This window comes from Lichenostomus cassidix, chromosome 26 (genome assembly GCF_008360975.1).
Source record: "Lichenostomus cassidix isolate B80296 chromosome 26, HeHo_3.0, whole genome shotgun sequence".
Lineage (NCBI taxonomy): Eukaryota > Metazoa > Chordata > Aves > Passeriformes > Meliphagidae > Lichenostomus > Lichenostomus cassidix.
The window spans coordinates 56,298-74,674 of record NC_139506.1 but is presented as its reverse complement, the minus strand read 5'-3'; the positions used below and the strand labels follow the sequence as shown (position 1 = coordinate 74,674).

Here is an 18,377-nt window from a genome sequence, read left to right as displayed (position 1 = left end):
TCCCCATTTGGATGCCCCTGCCCCACAGGATGGGCATCCAAACAGGATGGGCACCCCATGACCTGCACTGTTCCCATTCCATGGTGGCCAATTAGGTCAGGTCCCCCACAGCCAACACCATCCCCATCCCACTGTCCCCATCACATGGTGGCTAAGCAGGATGGACATCCCATAGCCAGCATTATCCCCATTCCACAGTGGCGAGGTGGAACAGGAGCCCTGTAACCAGTTCCAGCCCCGTTGCCAACACCGTCCCCATCCCGTTGTCCATACCCTGTGATGGCCAGGTGGGATGGGCACCCCAAAAACAGCACCAGCCCCATTTAGCAGCACTAACCCTATAACCGACAGAAGCCCCGTAACCAACACCAGCCCCATAACCATCACTCTCTCCATTCCTTGGTGGCTGAGCAGGAAAGTCCCCCATAGCCTGCACTGTCCCACCCAACTATCTCCATTTCATGGTGGCCAAGCGGGATGGGCACCTCATAACCAGTATCATCCCCATTCCACAGTGACTACATGGGCCAGTTGTTTCATGGCCAGCACTGTCCCTATTCCATGGTGGCCAAGCAGGTCAAGCCCCCATAGCACTGTCCCCATCTGACAGCAGCTGACTGGGTTGGTTGTCCCAAAACCAGCACTATTCCCATCGCACCATCATTTCCCAGAGTTGTCCATTGCTGACACTGATCCCCTCCTGTGTCCCCCTTTTGTCCCCAGATGGCATCCACAGCGCAACAGCGCAGTGCACGCTTCGGGTGACAGTGATCACAGATGAGATGCTCAGCAACAGCATCACCCTGCGCTTGGCTGACATGTCCCAGGAGCGCTTCTTGTCCTCGCTGCTCAGTCGCTTCCTGGAGGGGGTGGCAGCTGTCCTGGCCACCCCCCGCCACCGTGTCGTCCTCTTCAACATCCAGACGGACACAGACGTGGGGCCGGCGCGGATCCTCAATGTCAGCCTCTCAGCACTGCTGCCGACTGCAGCGCCGGGCACGTCGCGGTTCTTCTCGTCAGAGGAGCTGCAGGAGCGGCTATACCTGAACCGGTCGCTGCTGGCAGCCACCACGGCCCAGCGCGTCCTGCCCTTCGACGACAATGTGTGTCTGCGCGAGCCCTGCGAGAACTACATGCGCTGCGTCTCCGTCTTGCAGTTCGACAGCTCGGCGCCCTTTCTCGCCTCCGACACCATCCTTTTCCGCCCCATCCACCCAGTCACGGGTCTGCGCTGCCGTTGCCCGCCTGGCTTCACTGGCGACTACTGCGAGACCGAGATCGACCTCTGCTACTCCAGCCCCTGCGGCAGCAATGGGCGGTGCCGGAGTCGTGAGGGCGGATACACCTGCGAGTGCAACGAGGACTTCACTGGTTAGAGCCACTGGCCGGCCCTTCCTCATAGTGTCCATCCTCATCTTTCCTTATCCGACTCCTCTTTAGTCCTACCTCTTTCCTCCCTCCCGCCCTCCCTCCACTGGTAGACTGGTGGTACTGGGGCCACACTCCCTACCCCCACCCTGGGACTCCAGCCCCCACGGGACATCCAGGTATGGGATGCCAGACAGGTGGGGGAGGGGTGTCTCTGGGTTGCCATGGCAACGGAAGGTGGCTGCCATGGTGATGGAGCTGGGGATAAAGATGATGGGGGGGGGAGAGAGGGGGGATCCCCACTCTCCCGCCCCCCAGTTTACAGTGTTTGGTGTCACACAGGGGAGCCCTGAGAGCTGAGCACCTGGCAGGGGCACTTTGGGGTTAATGGGGAGGTGTGGGGGGGAGGTAGGACTCCTCACCCCAGTTTTGGGGTTCTGGGTGTCACACAGGGGAGCACTGTGAACTGAATGCCCGAGGGGGCCGCTGCACCACGGGGGTCTGCCGGAATGGGGGCACCTGCCTGAACCTGCTGGTGGGGGGATTCCGGTGCCAGTGCCCCTCTGGGCACTACGAGAAGCCCTTCTGCACCATGAGCACCCGCAGCTTTCCCCCGCACTCCTTCCTCACCTTTCGTGGCCTCCGCCAGCGCTTTCACTTCACCCTTGGCCTCACGTGAGCCTGTGGGAATCTGGGGAGATGGGGGCTGATGAGTGCCCCTGTGGGTGTCACATGGGGTGTGAAGTAGATGGTGGTGGGTTCCCCACTGGCATCAGATGAGGTGATGGGGTATGGAGTGGTGGGTATCTTGTGGGCGCTGGGTGGGTGGAGGTGATGGGTGCCCCCATTAGCATCATTTAGGGTGTGAGGTGGTGGGTGTCTCAAGGGCATCAGATGGGGTTGGGGTGCCTCAATGCCATTGGGGCATCATCTGGGATGGGTGGTGATTGGTACCCCATTGGTGTTGTATGGGTTGTGGGGTGATCGGGTGTGGGGTGATGGGCACCCTGAGGGCACAGGGTGGGAGCAAAGGGAGTGGGTGTCCCCGTGGCATGGGGGGCAATGGGGTGGGGAGCACCTTGGGGGGCAGGGGCTGATGGATGCCAGCATCTCACAGTGGGTCCAAGGTCATGGGGCAGAGGGTGAGGGGTGTGCCTCGGGGCATGGTAGGGTTAGGAGGTGTTGGCGGGTGCCTGGGAGGCACAGCAGGATCCGGGGATGTTGGGGCACCCCTGGCACTTGCGTCCCCCAGGTTTGCCACACGGGAGAGGGACGGGCTCCTGCTGTACAATGGGCGCTTCAACGAGCGGCATGACTTCGTGGCACTGGAGATTGTGGATGAGCAGCTGCAATTTACCTTCTCAGCAGGTATGGACTGCCCCCGCCATGGCCTGGCACCACACCCTGGCACCCCTGCGGGCACTGTATCACTCACTTTATCCCAGACATCGCATCCTGGCACTGCCTGGCACTGCATCCCGGGCATCCTATTGCTAGCACTACATTCCCTGCATCATGTCCCCAACACTGCATCCCTTGGCACTGCATCCTGGGCATCCCATCCCCAATATCCCATCCCTGGCACTGCCACCCATCCCTCCCGCCAGCTCTGTCCCACTAACACTGTGCCCGCAGGTGAGACCACCACCACGGTGTCACCCTTTGTGCCAGGAGGCGTCAGTGATGGGCAGTGGCACCGAGTGCAACTGCGCTACTACAACAAGGTGGGGGAAGAGGGGGCATGAGGGGCACAGTGGATGGGGAGTGTTTGGGGCAGAAAGAGGAAGGAGAAATTGAGGGGAAGGGTGGGGGAATGGAGAGATGGGGGGGAGTAGTGTGGGGGTTTGGGGGACCTAAAGGACTCCTAAGGGATGTGCCTGCCCAGGGGTCCCAAGGGATGGGGCCGGAAGATGGAGGAAGAGGAGAGGAAGGGGTGGAGGGGAAGGGTGTGTTGGAGGTATAAGAAGAGTAGAGAGGAGATCTGGGGGCTCCAAGGGACCCCCACCCACTTCCCCACTCACAGGACCCCCGAGGAACCCCACCTACTTCCTCACCTGTGGGGACCCCCAAGGAATTGGCATGGGAGAATGGAAGAATAGGAGGTCAGAGGGATAGGAGCTTGAGGGGGAGGAAGTGGACCACTGAGGTGTTTAGGGGAGGCTGAAAGGATGGAGGGGAGTATTGGGGGGGTCTGAAGGCGGGGGGGGGCGCTGGTGGGCTGGAAGGATGTGGGAGCTCAGTTAGGGTCGAAGGACCAGAGGGCAGCAGGAGGATGAGTGGGATGAAGGCTGTGAGATGGGGGTCCTGGGCCCCCCGCCTGATATGGGGCCCCCCAGCCGGTGGTGGGGCGGTCGGGGGTCCCGCAGGGCCCCTCAGAGCAGAAGGTGGCTGTGGTGACTGTGGACGACTGTGACACAGCAATGGCCCTGCGCTTTGGGCCCCGCCTCGGCAACTATTCCTGTGCTGCCCAGGGCACCCAGACTGGCAGCAAGAAGTGAGGGGGCCCTGGGGATCCCATGGGGTGGGGGGGGTTCCCTTGGGTCCCTTGGGGTGCCCATAGAGGGGTCCCTTGGAGGTGAATGATCCCCAGGGGTGAGGTACTTTTGGAGTCCTCACTGGTGAGAGGTCCCTTGGGGGTCATGGGTCCCTAGAGGTGGGGGGTCATTAGAGGTCCCCATGGGCTGGGGGCGATTCTCTTGGGGTCCCCCTGTGTTGGGGGGAGTGAGGAGTTCTTTGAGGGTCTGTTGAGTTCCCCATGGGAAAACATCCCCTGGGTGGTCCCTCAGCTCCCCATGGGTTTTCGGGTGAGTGGGTGTTCTTTGGTATTCCCTTGTGACTCCTGTGGGATGGGGGGGTGGCTGGGTGTCCCTTGGGGTTTCCTCGAGGTTCCTGTGGGTTGTGGGGTCTCTTGGGCATCTCTTGAGGCCTCGAGGTGATGGTGGGCTCTGCAGATCACTGGACCTGACAGGGCCCCTGCTGTTGGGGGGTGTCCCGACGCTGCCCGAGAGTTTCCCGATCCGCAGCCGGCACTTCGTGGGGTGCATGCGGCACCTCCACATTGACCAGCACTCTGTGGACATGGCAGCCTTCATTGCTAACAACGGCACCCTGCCCGGTGAGCACCGGGGCCAGGAGGCTGGGCAGGGGCTGGGGGGCTGTGCTCCTTTGAGCAGAGGGAGATGGGGTGTAGGGTTAAGGGATAACTGAGCAGTGGGACTGTGTCCCCTAGATGCAGGGAGGGGGTGCCAGGACTGGAGGGATGGATGGGGGTCCAGAGGGCATGGGGGATGCTGTGCCCTCTGGGTGTGGGACGGGAAGTCAGGGGGTGCAGGTGTGGGTCCAGGTATGCCAGAGCTGTGGGGCTGTGCCCCCTAGGTGGGGGGCGGGGGCAGGGAGCGTGCAGTTCCAGGGTAATGGGGCTGGATGGGAGTTCAGGGGATACAGGGGGAAGCTGTGCCCTCTGAGTGTGGGGAGGAGGTCAGGGGATGCCAGGGCCATGGGGATGGAGAGAGGTCCAGGGAACAGACTGGGGGTGGGGGTTCTGTGCCCCTTGGGTATGGGATGAGAAGTCAAGGGGTGCAAGTTTGAGTTCAGAGTTGCCAGGGCCATGGGACTGTGCCCTCAGGGTGTAGAGTGTAGAGTGGGAGGTGCTGGGGGTCGAGGGGGGCCCAGGGCTGGGCAGTGCTTGGGAGTATCTGTGCCCCATGGGTGTGGGGAGGAGATGCCAGGCTCATGGGACTGGATGGGGGTCCAGGGATACAGTGGTAAGGCATTCTGTGTCCCCTGGTTGTGCGGTGGGGAGGTCAGGGGCTGCCAGGGCCATGGAGCTGGGGTAGGTAGCACAGAAGAGGCTGTGTCCCCTGGGAACATGCCCAGGGTGGGAAAATGCCAAGACTAGGGGGCTGGATGATGCTGTACCCCTTTTGGGGTGGGGTTGGGGTCAAGTGGTACCAGGACCATGGGGTTGGATAGCGGTTCAAGGATGTGGGAGTGGGTGTCTATGTCCCATGGGGCCAGGGGTCCTGGGTCATGTGTGGCATGTGACCCCTGTACCCCTTCCCAGGTTGTCCCCCCAAGAAGACCCTATGTGACACCAACACATGCCACAACGGTGGCACCTGCGTGCATGAGTGGGGGGGGTTCAGCTGCCACTGCCCGCTGGGCTTTGGGGGCAAAACCTGCCAGGAGGGTACTGGGGGGCTCGGGGGGACAGTGTGGGGGGCTGTGCAGGGTTTGTAGGCTTGTTGCGGGTCTGTGGGAGGCATGGGGAGGGTCTCTGGGTGGGAAGGGTGTGGGAAGGGGGTGAGGGGCATCACCACATGTGTTTGGGGGTCTGTGGAGTTGTGGGTTCGTGAGAGGGCTCTGTGGGTGGGCACAGGGGATCCGTGGGAGGGTGTGTTGGCGTCCGTGGGCTGTGCATGGTATACCCGGGTGGAATGCGGGGGGTCCGTGGGCGGGGGGGGATGGTCTGTACAGGGGGGCATGCGGCTGCCTCACAGTGGGGGGGGTCGCCGGGGTGGGCTTGGGGGGTCCGTGTGAGTCGCCCCCCGTCCCACGTGCATGCCCCACAGAGATGGCGGGCCTGCAGCGGTTCGTGGGCAGCAGCCATGTGGCGTGGAACGGGCTGGCACTGCCTCTCTCCCTGCCCTGGCCTCTCCGCATCATGTTCCGCACCCGCCACCCCCGAGGGGTCCTGCTGCGAGCGGGGGCTGGAGGCCACCTTACCCTCATCCTGCAGGTGGGCACGGGAGAGGAATGGGGAGGGCACGGAGGGGTCGAATGGAGAAGTTTTCCTGAGGAAAGTGCCGGGGGAGTTGTCCTGAGGGGGTTATTAATTTGGGTGGGGGTCATTGGCACAGGGGGTATTGTTTTGGAGGGTCATTGGTGTAGGGGGTATTGGTCTGGGAGGGTACTGACTTGAGTGGGAATATAGGGGAGTTGGCCCTGGGGCAGTGCCGGGGGTAGTTGCTCGTGACGGGGAGGGGGGGGCGTTATTGGCATTATTGGCACTGGGGGGTTGTTGGCACAGGGTTTATTACCCTGGGGGGTTGATTGCCCTGTGAGGGTTACTGACACAGGAAGTATTACCTGGGGGGGATGTATGGCCATGGGAAGGTAGTGGCATGGGGGGTTTGGAATAGGAGGGTTACCCTGGGAGAAGTGCAAGGGGAGTATTGCCCTGGAGGGGGTCTACTGCTATCGGAGGTTTTGCCATGGGAGCTGTATTGCTGGGGGGTGGCAATGCAAGGGGATGCCAACCCTTGAGGGGGAAAATTGTATTTCTTGGTGGGCAGTGCTCAGTGCCCACCAAATTTTTGGGGTCCTTGACATCCCTCACAGCTGAGCGAGGGGCAGGTGGAGGCTGGCGCCTGGCAAGGGGGGGCCCGTTTGGCCACCCTGCACCTGCCCCAGGCCAAAGTCAATGACGGCGCCTGGCACCATGTGGAGCTGGAGCTGCGGGGAGGCCCCAGCCGTGACCCCTCTGCCACCTTCCTCCTCTTCCTCACCCTCGACTATGGCCGCCACCAGGTATGGGGAAACTGAGGCACGGGGGAGCATCCACTAGGATGACCCCCCCTAGGTGCCACTGTGTCACCCCAAGGCACCCACGGGGCTCCCTATGCCCCCCAGGTGGTGGGTGATGTGCCTGGAGACCTGCAGGGACTACAGCTGCGCACACTGAGCCTGGGGGGGCTGCTGGGGGACAGTGGCACCGTAGAGGAGGGATTTCAGGGGTGCCTGCAGGTACGGAGGAGCAGACACGAAGGGTGTGGGGAGCATGGGGTGGCAGGTGTAGGAGTAGGGGGTGGGCTTGGGGTTGTGGAAGAGGAGGTAAGGACATGAGTGCAATGGGAGGGTGGCACACAGGCATGGACACGGGCATGGTATGGGGCTTGGGGACGTGGGCACAGAGATATGGGCACGGGGCTTGGGCATGTGGCGCAGGGTGAGGACAGGGCACAATGAAGCAGGGCACAGGGCTTGGGGATGGGGACATGGGCACGATGAAGGGGGTCACAGGGGCATGTGTACAGTGCTTGGCGACCTCGCCCAGGGCTTGGGGACATTGGCCCAGGGCTTGGGAATGTGGCACAGGTTGGGGACGGGGAACAATGAAGCTGGGCACAGGGCTTGGAGACATGAGTATGATGAAGGGGGGCACAGAGACATGTGCACAGGGCTTGGGGACATGGCATGGGGAGCAGGGATGTGGGCAAAGGAGCACTGGGACATGGGCACAGGGATAGGGGCATGGGGCTTGAGGATGTGGCACAGGGAACTGGGGACATGGGCAGGATGGTGAGGGGCACAGGGGTGGGGACATGGCAGAGGACATGGGACATGGGCAGGATGGAGGGGGGCACAGAGATGTGGGCAGAGGGACATGGCACAGGAGAAGGAGACATGGGCTGTGTGGGCAGGGGGACATTGGGGATGCACTGGGTACTCATGGGCATAGTGACATGGGTTGTCACCCTGGGTGGGAAGCAGATGTGGCCATGGGGACATGGGTGTGACTGGGGAAGTCCTGGGTCACACGGGGGTCCCGGCCGGTGTTGTGGGCCACTGAAGCACAGAGGTGACACAGCTGGGGAGGGGGGCTGGGGTGGCAGAACCGGTCCCGGTGTGGGGTTCAGGGTGTCACATGTCATGCTGAGGGACTGAACAGGGTGACAAAAAAGGTCCTGGATGGCAGCAAGGGACATTGAGGCCAGGTGTGGCACTGGGGCAGGAGGGGTCATGGTTGCTGGGGCGTCACTAGGGTCACTCGCAGGTGACCCCACCCACGGAAGATGGGGTGGGGAAGGGAGGTGTCCAAGGTCAATGAGGGGACACTGTGGGTGGCATGAGGGTGTCACAAGGTGATGCCGAAGTTGGTGCTGAGGAACAATGACAGGTGACCCAATGCAGGGGTACAGGGTGGCACAGTGGGTCCACAGTGGTGGGGGACACTGAGAAGGGGGTGACACTGCAAGGTGGTCTGGGTTGTCCCGGGGTATCCCAGGGTGTCCCATGTCGTGGTGGGGGACACTGAGGTGGGGGTGACAGTTGGGCAGGGGATTTCAGGGTGACATAGCTTGTCCCATGTGATGGTGAGATCACAGTGATGGGGACACCATGCAGAGGGTTCTTGGGGGGTCTCGGGGGAATGGTGAGGGAAACTGAGGCATGGAGTGGAGTGTGTCAGGGGGTCCAGGGTGGCTTCGGAGGTCTCAGTGAGGACACTGATGGGTGACCCTGCAGGGACTGCGTGTTGGGGACCCCACAGTGACTGCAGGCGCCCTGAGCCTGGCACAGGCAGTGCAGGTGAATGTGGAGGGGGGTTGTGCCCTGCCTGATCCCTGTGACTCGGGGCCCTGCCCCCCCCACAGCTACTGCAGCGACGATTGGGACAGTTTCTCATGCCGTTGCCACCCTGGTGAGCAAGGACCCCTCCCCAGACCCCTGACACCCCTCGACACACCCCGGACATCCCCCAGTAGCCCCTGGGATACTGACACCCCTGGCCACCCCCCACTGCCACCCCAGTGTGCAGGGACACCCTGAGACCCCCTGACAACCCCCAACACTCCCTGACACCCACCCCAACACAGCCCAACACCCCCAGAATGCTGACACCCCTGTGACACCCCTCACTGCTATCCCTTTGAATAGGGCCCCCCCCGATAACCCCTGACATCTCCTGACCCCCCCATGGACACTGAGATCACTGAGACACCCCTGTGACATCCCCCACTGGTACCCTGGTGAGCAGAGACCCCCTGAAACCCCCGACATGCCCCGACATTCCCTGAGACACTGCCACCGCTGTGACCACCTCCACTGCCACCCCCATGAGTGGAGAGACCCCGGCACCTCCTGAAAACCCTGACACACTGCTATCCGCAGCACTGCCACCCTTGTGACAGTGTATTGCTACCCTTTCTGGGCACCACCACTCTATCCCTGTCACTAGGGCAGTGCCACCCCCTTGTCAGTGTCACCTGGACACTGCCACCCCTGTCAGTCCCTAAGGCAGTGCTGCCCTCCCTGGGCACTGCCAGGCTTGTCACTGTCCCCAGGCACTGCCTCCCCTCACCCCTGAGGGCTGGGCACTGAGTCCCCTGAGCACTGCCACCCCCTCTCATTGTCCCCAGGGCATTGTCCCCATCACCGTCCCCAAAGCACTGCCACCCTCCCTGGGCACCGCCACCATGTTGTCACACACCCCAGGGCACGCCCACCCTCGTCACTGCCACTCCTTGTCACTGTCCTCTTGGCACTGCCCCCATCCCTGTCCCCCATCACTGTGCCCTGTTGTTGTCCCCAACCCTGTCCCATGCCCAGGGTACTTCGGTGACAGCTGTGTCAGTGCTTGTGCCCTGGACCCCTGCGAGCCTCCGGGCACCTGCACCCGCCGCCCGGGCACGGTCTCCGGTTATGCCTGTCACTGTCCCCCAGGCACCTTCGGGGCCCTTTGCCAGCACCGGTTGGTGACACTGCGGGGCACACGTGTGTGCCGGGAGGGCACGGGGCACCCGGGGGGAGGGGAGGAGTCACTGTGAGGGACACCGCGGGCGGTGGGTGGGGTGAGAGGAGAGTGGGCATCTGGGGCATGCAAGGGGCACAGTGCACATGCAAGAGCTGTGGTGGGTGTGCAAACAGATGGGCATGGAAAGAGCACGGTGGCTGTGCAAGAGCTGTGGTAGGTATGCAGGGGTCACTGTGGATGAAAAGTGGTACTGTGGGTGTGGAAGTGGCTCAGTGGGGGTGCCCACAGAAGGACACTGTGGAGGTACAGGTGGCACTGTGACAGTACAAGTGGCCATGTGGGGGTTCAAGAGACAGTGTAGGTGTACTAGGGACCATGTGAGTGTACAAGTGGCTCTGTGGGTGTGCAAGGGGCACTGTGGGCGTACCCTGGCGTGGTGCCCGAGTGCCAGCACCAGTGTCCCCAGGGAGGCACAGCCATGTCCACGGGGGTGGTGGGGACACCCCACGTGTGGCCCCTGCAGCTGTGATGTCACCCGTGGCTTCGACCCAGACTGCAACAAGACCACGGGCGAGTGTCGCTGCAAGGTAGGACCTGCCAGCCCTTGTCACCTCCCCTGCCAACCCCTGCCATCTTTCTGTTACCCTTCTGTTGCCCCCTGCCACCCTGCCGTCACCCCATCACCTCCCTGTCACCCTCCATCATGCCCCTGACACCCCCTCAGTCACCTCCCTGTCACTCTGTACTAGCCCCCTGTCACCCCATCCCCGTGCCTGCAGTGACCCTGTGTCCCCCCAGGACAATCACTACCGCCCACCAGGAGGGGACACCTGCCACCCTTGCGAGTGTTACCCCACTGGGTCACTGTCGCGCCGCTGCAATGCCACCACTGGACAGTGTCCCTGCAAAGCTGGTGTGATCGGCCACCACTGTGACCGCTGTGACAACCCCTTTGCCGAGGTGACAGCCAGTGGCTGCGAAGGTGGGGGACTGTCATACTGTGTCAACTTGTGTCACCCTGTGTCACCCTGAGTGACCACTGTCACCCTGTTGTCACCCTCCATCACTGTCTGTCACCCTGTGTCACCTTGTGTCATCCTGTGTCACCCTGTGACAGTACCTGGTCCTGTGACCAGGTACTACTGTCCCTCTGCTGTCACCCTGTGTCACCCTGCATGACCCCACTGTCACATTGTGTCACCTTGTGTCACCCTGTGTCATCCTACCCTGTGCCATCCTGATGTCCCTCTGCTCTGCCACAGCTTGGGTGCCAATGAGTGCAATAGTCATCCTGTGTCACCCTGTATCACTCTGAGTGCCATGACTGGGTGCTACTCTCACCCTGTTGCAACCCTGTGTCACCCCATTGTCACTTTGTGTCACCTGCTGTCACCTTGCTGTCGCCCTGGCTGCTGGCAACAACCATTGGTTGTTGGTGTAATTCCGTTGACACCTTGTGCCACCCCACTGTCATCCTGTGTCACACTGCTGTCTCCCTGTGCTGTCCTTTTGTCACCTTGCTCTGCCACTGCTGCAACCTTGCTGTTACACTCTGTCACCCTGTGTCACCCTGGGTTCCAGTGACCTGGTGCCACTGCCACCATACTGTCACCCTGCGTCCCCCATTTTGATGCACCATTGTGCTCTGCAGTGAACTACGACAGCTGTCCCCGGGCCATTGAAGCCAGCATCTGGTGGCCCCGTACCCGGTTTGGGCTGCCAGCTGCAGCCCCCTGCCCCAAGGGCTCTGTCGGTATGTGGGGACATGGGGATAGGGTGGGGATGGCACTGGGCATGCTGCCAGAATGGGGCTGGGGGTGACACAGTGGTGACATCACTGGGATGGGACTGAGAGGGGGTGACACCACAGTGGCGTTGCTGGGGTGGTAGAGGGAGGTGACACCATGGTGGTACTGCTGCGACATGGTGAAGAGAGGGGACACCATGGTGTCACTTCAAAGTGGTGACATGGTGTTGGCACTGCTGGGATGGGATAGGAACACCATTGGGACAGGGCTGGAGTGTGTCATGATGGTGGCATCAGTTGCATGGAGCTGGGGTGGGGTGGCACCATGTGGCATCATTGGGACAGGGCAGGGGGGTGATACCATTGTGGCATTATTGGTTTGGTACAGGGAGGTGACACTGCGGAGGCACTGCTAGAATGGGTTCGGGGTAGTGATATCTCGGTGGCACCACCATGATGGAGTGGGAGTGACATGCATGTGGACTTGCTGAGATGAGGCTGGGGCTGCTATTGTGGTGTCACTGCAGGGAGTGCAACACTGGTGGCATCACTGGGACAGGACTGGTAGCTGTCACAGTGGTGTCACTTGGGGATGGCACAGGAGTGTGATGCTGTGGTGGCACAGCTGGGACAGAGCATGGCACCACTGGGACAGGGCTGGGGGCACCACTCTGATGTTACTGCAGGGTGGAGCAGGAGTGTGACTCTGGCGGCACTGCTGGCATGCTGTGAGGTGAGGCTGCTCCATTGTCCCCATGGTGCCACTCAGCATCCCCATCCCACAGGCACAGCACTGCGCCACTGTGATGAGCACAAGGGATGGCTGCCCCCCAACCTCTTCAACTGCAGCGCGCTGGCCTTTGCTGCCCTGCGCCCCTGGGTGAGCTGAGGGGACACCAGCAACAGCCATGTGACGGTGCCACTGGGGCCCCCCTGACTCTGCGTGTGTCCCCCCCAAGGCGGAGCAGCTGGTGGGCAATGAGTCACAGTGGGACGCGGGGCAGTCCCGGCGCGTGGCGCTGGCACTGCGTGAAGCAACACATGAAGCCCGCGGGTACTTTGGCAGTGATGTGCGCCTGGCATACCGGCTGGCAGGGGCCCTGCTGCGCCATGAGAGCCGCCAGCGTGGCTTCCGCCTCGCTGCCACCCAGGATGTGCACTTCACCGAGGTTGGCATGAGGCCACAGGGATGGGGATATGCCAGGAGGGGGAATGGGCGAGGCAGAAGAGAGGTTGGGGTGATGAGCACCCTCATGGGGAGGGATGATGGGCACCAGGGTGATGGGCACCCTCATGGGGAGGGGGATTGGGGTGGAAGGTCAGATACCAGAGTGATGGGCTTCCACCTATGGGGGCAGAAGAGTAGATACCAGGGTGATGGGCACTGATGTGTGTGGGAGAGGTGTTGGTGCAGGAACCTGGATGCCAGGGTGATGGGCACCTGCCTGGGGAGGGGAACTGGGGGAGGAGGCCAGACAATGGTGGGCACCCTCATGGACAGCCATGTGGGTGCAGGAGCTCACACACCAGAGTGATGGGCACCCTCGTGGGGAGCGATATGGGGGCAGGAGAGCAGATGCCAGGGTGACAGGCATGGGAAGGGAGGTTGAGGGAGAAGGAAAAGAGGTTGCGGTTATGGGGACCCTTGTGGGGAGAGGCATGTTGGGGCAGAAGGTCAGACACTGGGGTGATGGGCACCTGCATGGGGAGGGGGAAGGTGATGGTGCAGGAACCCGGATGCGAGGATGGATGGCACCCACCTGGGAAGGGTATTGGTAAGGGAGCCCATGCACCAGGGTGATGGGTACCCACCTAGAGAGGAATGTTGGTATAGGAGTTCTGATGTCAGGGTGATGGGCACCCCTTGAACAGTGAGGTGTTGGTGTGGCTCGGGGTACACCCTCAACTTTGTGGGGGTACAGCACTCCTGTTCCCCACTGTCAGTGCCCCAGCCCACAGAGCCCTGCAGGGGAAGTTGGGGACCCTCTGCCCAGACCTCAGGGTGCCAGCCCCCAGTGCCACTACCGCTGCTGTGCCCCCAGAACCTGCTGCGGGTGGGTAGTGCGCTGCTGGACGTGGGAAACAAGCGGCACTGGGAGCTGATCCAGCAGACGGAGGGTGGCACGGCCCAGCTGCTACAACACTTTGAGGAGTACGCGCGAGCCCTAGCACGGAACATGCCCCAGACTTACCTCAGCCCCTTCACCATTGTCACCCCTAACATCGGTCAGTGAGGACATGTGTGGCTGGAGGGCTGTGAGGGGGGTGTCTGCCTGGGGGCATGGGCATGCTGGGGACATGTGTGTGCCTGGGGACATGCATGTGCACTTGATGTGGTGCTGGGGACATGGGCATGGATATGCGTAGGGGTTGTATGTGCTGGAGACATGGACATGTGTGTGCCTGGGACATGTGTGTGCTCAGGGGATGTGTTGTGTGTGTGTTGGGGACATAGATGCATGTCTGGGAACACAGACATGTATATGCCTGGGGCATGTGTGTGCCTGGGGACGTGTGTGCACAAGGGCATATGTGTGCACAAGGACATGTGAGCCAGTGACATGTGTGTGTGCTAGGAGCATGTATGCATGTGTGACACGTGTACCTGGGAACATATGCTGTGGGCATGGACATTTGTGTGCCTGGGAAACATGTTCAGGGGGTCATGGGTGTGCCTAGAGGCATGTGTGTGCCCCTGGGGACATGGGCTGTGATCTCTGTGTCCTGGGGTTGGTGGGTGCTCGTGTCAGTGGGTGCTGGGGTCTGTGGGTGTCAGGATCCATGGCCCCCAGTGTCAATGGGTGCTGAGGTCCGTGGCCCTGGGCTTGGTGGATGCTGGGCTCAGTGGGTGTCAGGATTCATTGCCCTAGGGTTGTTGGATGCCAGGGTCAGTGTGTGCTGGAGTCTGTGTGCCACAGAGTCCATGAGTGCTGGGATCTATGGCCCCAGGGTGTGTGCGCCCTGGGATCCATGGCTCTGGGGTTCGTGTGTGCTGGGGTTGGTGAGTGCAGGGGTGTGCCCCCGGGTCGATGGTGTGGGTGTTGGTTTGTGCTGGGTGTGCCCCAGAATCGGTGAACGAAGAGGTTAGTGTGTCATGGGATTGGTGGGTGCTGAGGTCAGTGTGCCCCACGGTCGGTGGGTGCCGGGATTGGTGAGTGCTGGTGTAGGTGTGTACTGGGCTTGGTGCGCCGCGGGATCGGTGAATGCTGGGGTCAGTATGGGGGTTGGTGGGTGCTGGGACCTGTGTGCCCCAGCATTGGTAGGTGCCGTGCCATGCCGTGCTGTGGGTGCCACAGTGGTGTCGGTGGTGCGGCTGGACAAGAGCAGCTTTGCGGGTGCCCGCCTGCCACGGTATGAGGCACTGCGGGGGGAGAAGCCCCCGGACCTGGAGACAACCGTCATCCTGCCCGACAGCATCTTCTGGCCCCACGAGGACAGGCGTGAGTCCGGGGGGCAGGGGGGGACGGGCCAGGGCTGGGGACACACTTGCATCCATGGAGCTGGCAGGGCTTGGGGGGATCCCCATTTGGCCATGGGGACATGGCACAGCTGGGGACCCTGGCTTGGGGCTGGCATGGACAGGGAAACCCCAGCATGCCCATGAGCTGACAGTGTTGAGGGTCCCAGTGCCACCATGGGGACCCCAGTGGGGCCATGGGGCTGGCAGGTTTGGGACCCCAGGATGGGACTGGCATGGCTGGGGATCCTGGTAAGGATGTGAGGGCCAGGGACTCCAGGATGCCATCAGAGATCCTGGTGTGGCCATGGTGGTGGGCAGGCTTGGGGACACAAGTATGATCATGGGGACCTCATTGAGGCCATGGAGCTTACAGGGTTGGGGACCCTGGTGTGGACATGGGGACCCCTGAAGCTGAAAGGGTTGGGGGAACCTTCTTTTGGTCATGGGACTGGCAGAGCTGGGGACTCCAGGGTGGCCATGGGGACCTCAATGGGGTCTCAGAGCACCATGCCACCCCCTGTCCATGGCCCCCAGGCCCCTCAACTGGGCATGGGCAGGCACCACAGGGCACAGGTGGGCAGGAGGAGGAGGAGGATGAAGCGGGTGAAGAGGAGGAGGAGGAAGTGGAGGAGGAGGAGACAGAGGTGACTGTGGTGACCCAGCAGAAGCGCCACCCATCCCTGGGCGAGGGCCAGGCCATTGCCAGCGTCATCATCTACCGCACCCTAGCTGGTCTCCTGCCCCAGCACTTCGACACTGACAAGCGCAGCCTCCGGTGCCACCGGGAATGGGGGCATGGGGGGCACAGGGGGGACACAGGGAGGGCACAGGGGACTGGGGTTGGCACATGAGGTGCCAGGGCAAAGCCAAGCATGTGGGGAATACAGGGACATGGGGACAGGGCTGTCCTGAGGGATTGCAGGGGAGGGATGGGAAAGGGGGCACATGGGGTGCCCAAGCTCGGGGGGCACAGAGGGTGCCTGAAGATGAGTGGCACAGGGTTGGGGAGGGAGCCCAAGGAGTGACCAAGAATGGTGCCCATGGGGGGCCAAAAAGTGGGGGCAGAGGAGAAAATGGGGTGCCCTCGCGGTGTCTGTGTGGTGCCAGGGCACTCTCTGGCACCAAGGTGGGTTTTGGAGTGCCCTGAGTGGGCCCCCTGACCCTGGTGCTCCCCAGGGTGCCCAAGCGCCCCGTCATCAACACACCAGTGGTGAGCATCAGTGTGCACGCGGGGGGCGTGGGGGGCACAGGGACCCCCCGGGCGCTGGCCAAGCCTGTCACCCTTCAGTTCCGGCTGCTGGAGACCCAGGAGCGCTCCAAGCCCATCTGCGTCTTCTGGAACCACTCCCTGCGGTGAGGAGGGGACAGGGGACACCCCAGGGGTGACAAGGACATCCTGGGGGCACAGGGACATCTCGGGGTATAGGAACATGGAAATGGGGACCTCAGGGAAGATGGGGACACTCCAGGGGACAAGGGATCTCCTCAGGGGGACAGGGGACATGGGGATAAAGACATCCAAGGGAACAGGGGATAACCCAGGGGAACACCCTGGGGGGATAGGGACACCGTGGGAAGTCAGGGACAGCTTGGGGGAACACAGACACACTGAAGTAACAGGGGACATAGGACACACCCGAAGAACAGGGAACACCTTGGGGGAACAGGGACCATGGGAATGCGGACACCCCAGGTAGATGGGGACACTCCAGGGGGACAGGGAGCATGGGGATGGGGACATCCCATGGAGACAGTGGACATAGTAACAGAGATTGGGACACTTTGAGGGGAAAAAGAACACGGGAATGGGGACACCCCGGGGGAACAGAGGACATCCTGAGGGGACAGGGAACATGGGGACAGGGCACGATGGATGCCCCAGTGTCCCTGCTGGTCATGGGTGAGTAGCATGGGAACAGCACATGACGGGGCAGCTCTGACCCTGGAGGGTGTCAGGAATAGGGTGGGGGAGTGTCCCCAGTTGGGGGGGATGTTCCCAGATTAGTGTCCCTGGTGGGTGAGTATCCCCAATAGGCAGCGGGTGTCTCTGCTAGGTGGATGGATGTCCCAGTGGGTGGGTGGGTGTTGTCTGTGGATGAATTTGGTGGGTGGGTGTCCCTGTGGGAGGGTGTCCCCAGTGCATGTGTCCCTGGTGGGTGTCCAAATGTGTGACCCCTTAGATGGGTGTCCTGGGTCAGATGCACACTCCCTGAGTGGGGGTGGAAGTCCCCGGTGGGTGTCCCTGCTGTCCCTGCTGGGTGTCTCCAGGGGGTGAGTGAGTGTCCCTGGTGTGTGTCCCCGGTGTGGGTGTGGGTGTGTGGGGGGGAGGTGTGGGGGTGTGGGGGTGTGTGGGTGGGTGGGTGGTTGTTTGTCCCTGGTGGGCGTTCTGGCAGGTGTCCTAGCTTGTGTCACCCTGCGTTGCTGCGCAGGGCGGGCGGTGCAGGCGGCTGGTCGGCACGGGGCTGCGAGGTCACCTTCCGCAACCGGAGCCATGTCAGCTGCGAGTGCCACCACTTGACCAGCTTCGCCGTCCTCATGGACATCTCCCGCCGAGAGGTGGGGACATAGGGGAGCACGGGGGGGTGCATGAGGACGCAGGGGGACAAATGTGACACAGGGGACATGGAGAGACACAGTGACCCTGGGGTGTGGAATGACTCAGGGTCAGGGCCCTGGCGGAGACACGCGGAAGAATGGAGACACATGGAGACACATAGAGACACGGGGTACAGGGTGGGAGGCGGTGCTAGGCATAGGGGCGTGGCTTTAGGGGCAGGGGCTGGGCTTTTTATAAAAGGGGAGACAGGGATAGGAGGGGCTTGGAAGAACGGGAGTGGCCTAGTGGGACAGAGTCAGGGTGGAGGTGTGAATGCTCATGGTGGAGGGACTGAGAAAAGGGGGTGGGGCTTCAGTGGGGTAGGGCTAAATCCAATAGGCGTGGCTAAATCGGATGGGTGAGGCTCCCTTGCGAGAACTAAGTGGACGGGCGGGGCTATATCAGATTTGTCAGAGCTCCCTTGGGGAGGGGCCAATCAAGATGAGTGGGATTCCACTGGGTGGAGCTGAGCAGGCTTGGAGGGTCAGTCTCTAAGGCACAGATCTGATGTGGGTGGGGTTGCAAGAAGTGTGGCTGAGTGATGTAGGTGTGTTTTCACGGTGTGTGACTGACTAATGTGGGCAGGGTTTCCTGGGGCTGGGCTCAATACAGTGAGTGGGGTATAAAGGGGTGTGGTCGGTGCTGTGGGTGCGGTTTCAGGGGGCAGGGTCGAGTGCAGTATGTGGGGTTAAAAGGGGCAGGGCTGAGGGATGTCGGTGGGGTTTGAGGAGTG

At 62.0% G+C, this 18,377-nt stretch overlaps 1 protein-coding gene across 3 annotated transcripts in view; it reads left to right on the top strand.

Annotated features, from left to right (window-relative positions):
• CELSR2 (cadherin EGF LAG seven-pass G-type receptor 2) overlaps nucleotides 1-18,377 on the top strand; it is a 31,698-nt gene that overhangs the window by 5,301 nt on the left and 8,020 nt on the right. For 2 of the 3 annotated variants that reach the window (XM_085082873.1, XM_085082872.1), the window contains exons 2-23: nucleotides 724-1,371; nucleotides 1,821-2,043; nucleotides 2,621-2,736; nucleotides 3,004-3,092; nucleotides 3,705-3,862; nucleotides 4,320-4,483; nucleotides 5,432-5,557; nucleotides 5,940-6,106; nucleotides 6,709-6,897; nucleotides 7,000-7,113; nucleotides 8,614-8,788; nucleotides 9,697-9,838; nucleotides 10,308-10,428; nucleotides 10,640-10,823; nucleotides 11,493-11,594; nucleotides 12,374-12,468; nucleotides 12,548-12,757; nucleotides 13,631-13,814; nucleotides 14,885-15,028; nucleotides 15,583-15,823; nucleotides 16,225-16,401; nucleotides 17,478-17,604. In XM_085082873.1, coding sequence (XP_084938999.1) covers nucleotides 724-1,371; nucleotides 1,821-2,043; nucleotides 2,621-2,736; nucleotides 3,004-3,092; nucleotides 3,705-3,862; nucleotides 4,320-4,483; nucleotides 5,432-5,557; nucleotides 5,940-6,106; nucleotides 6,709-6,897; nucleotides 7,000-7,113; nucleotides 8,614-8,788; nucleotides 9,697-9,838; nucleotides 10,308-10,428; nucleotides 10,640-10,823; nucleotides 11,493-11,594; nucleotides 12,374-12,468; nucleotides 12,548-12,757; nucleotides 13,631-13,814; nucleotides 14,885-15,028; nucleotides 15,583-15,823; nucleotides 16,225-16,401; nucleotides 17,478-17,604 — 3,896 coding nt within the window. The remainder of the gene's footprint in view (nucleotides 1-723; nucleotides 1,372-1,820; nucleotides 2,044-2,620; nucleotides 2,737-3,003; nucleotides 3,093-3,704; nucleotides 3,863-4,319; nucleotides 4,484-5,431; nucleotides 5,558-5,939; nucleotides 6,107-6,708; nucleotides 6,898-6,999; nucleotides 7,114-8,613; nucleotides 8,789-9,696; nucleotides 9,839-10,307; nucleotides 10,429-10,639; nucleotides 10,824-11,492; nucleotides 11,595-12,373; nucleotides 12,469-12,547; nucleotides 12,758-13,630; nucleotides 13,815-14,884; nucleotides 15,029-15,582; nucleotides 15,824-16,224; nucleotides 16,402-17,477; nucleotides 17,605-18,377) is intronic. The other variant, XM_085082874.1, reaches the window with a different exon arrangement.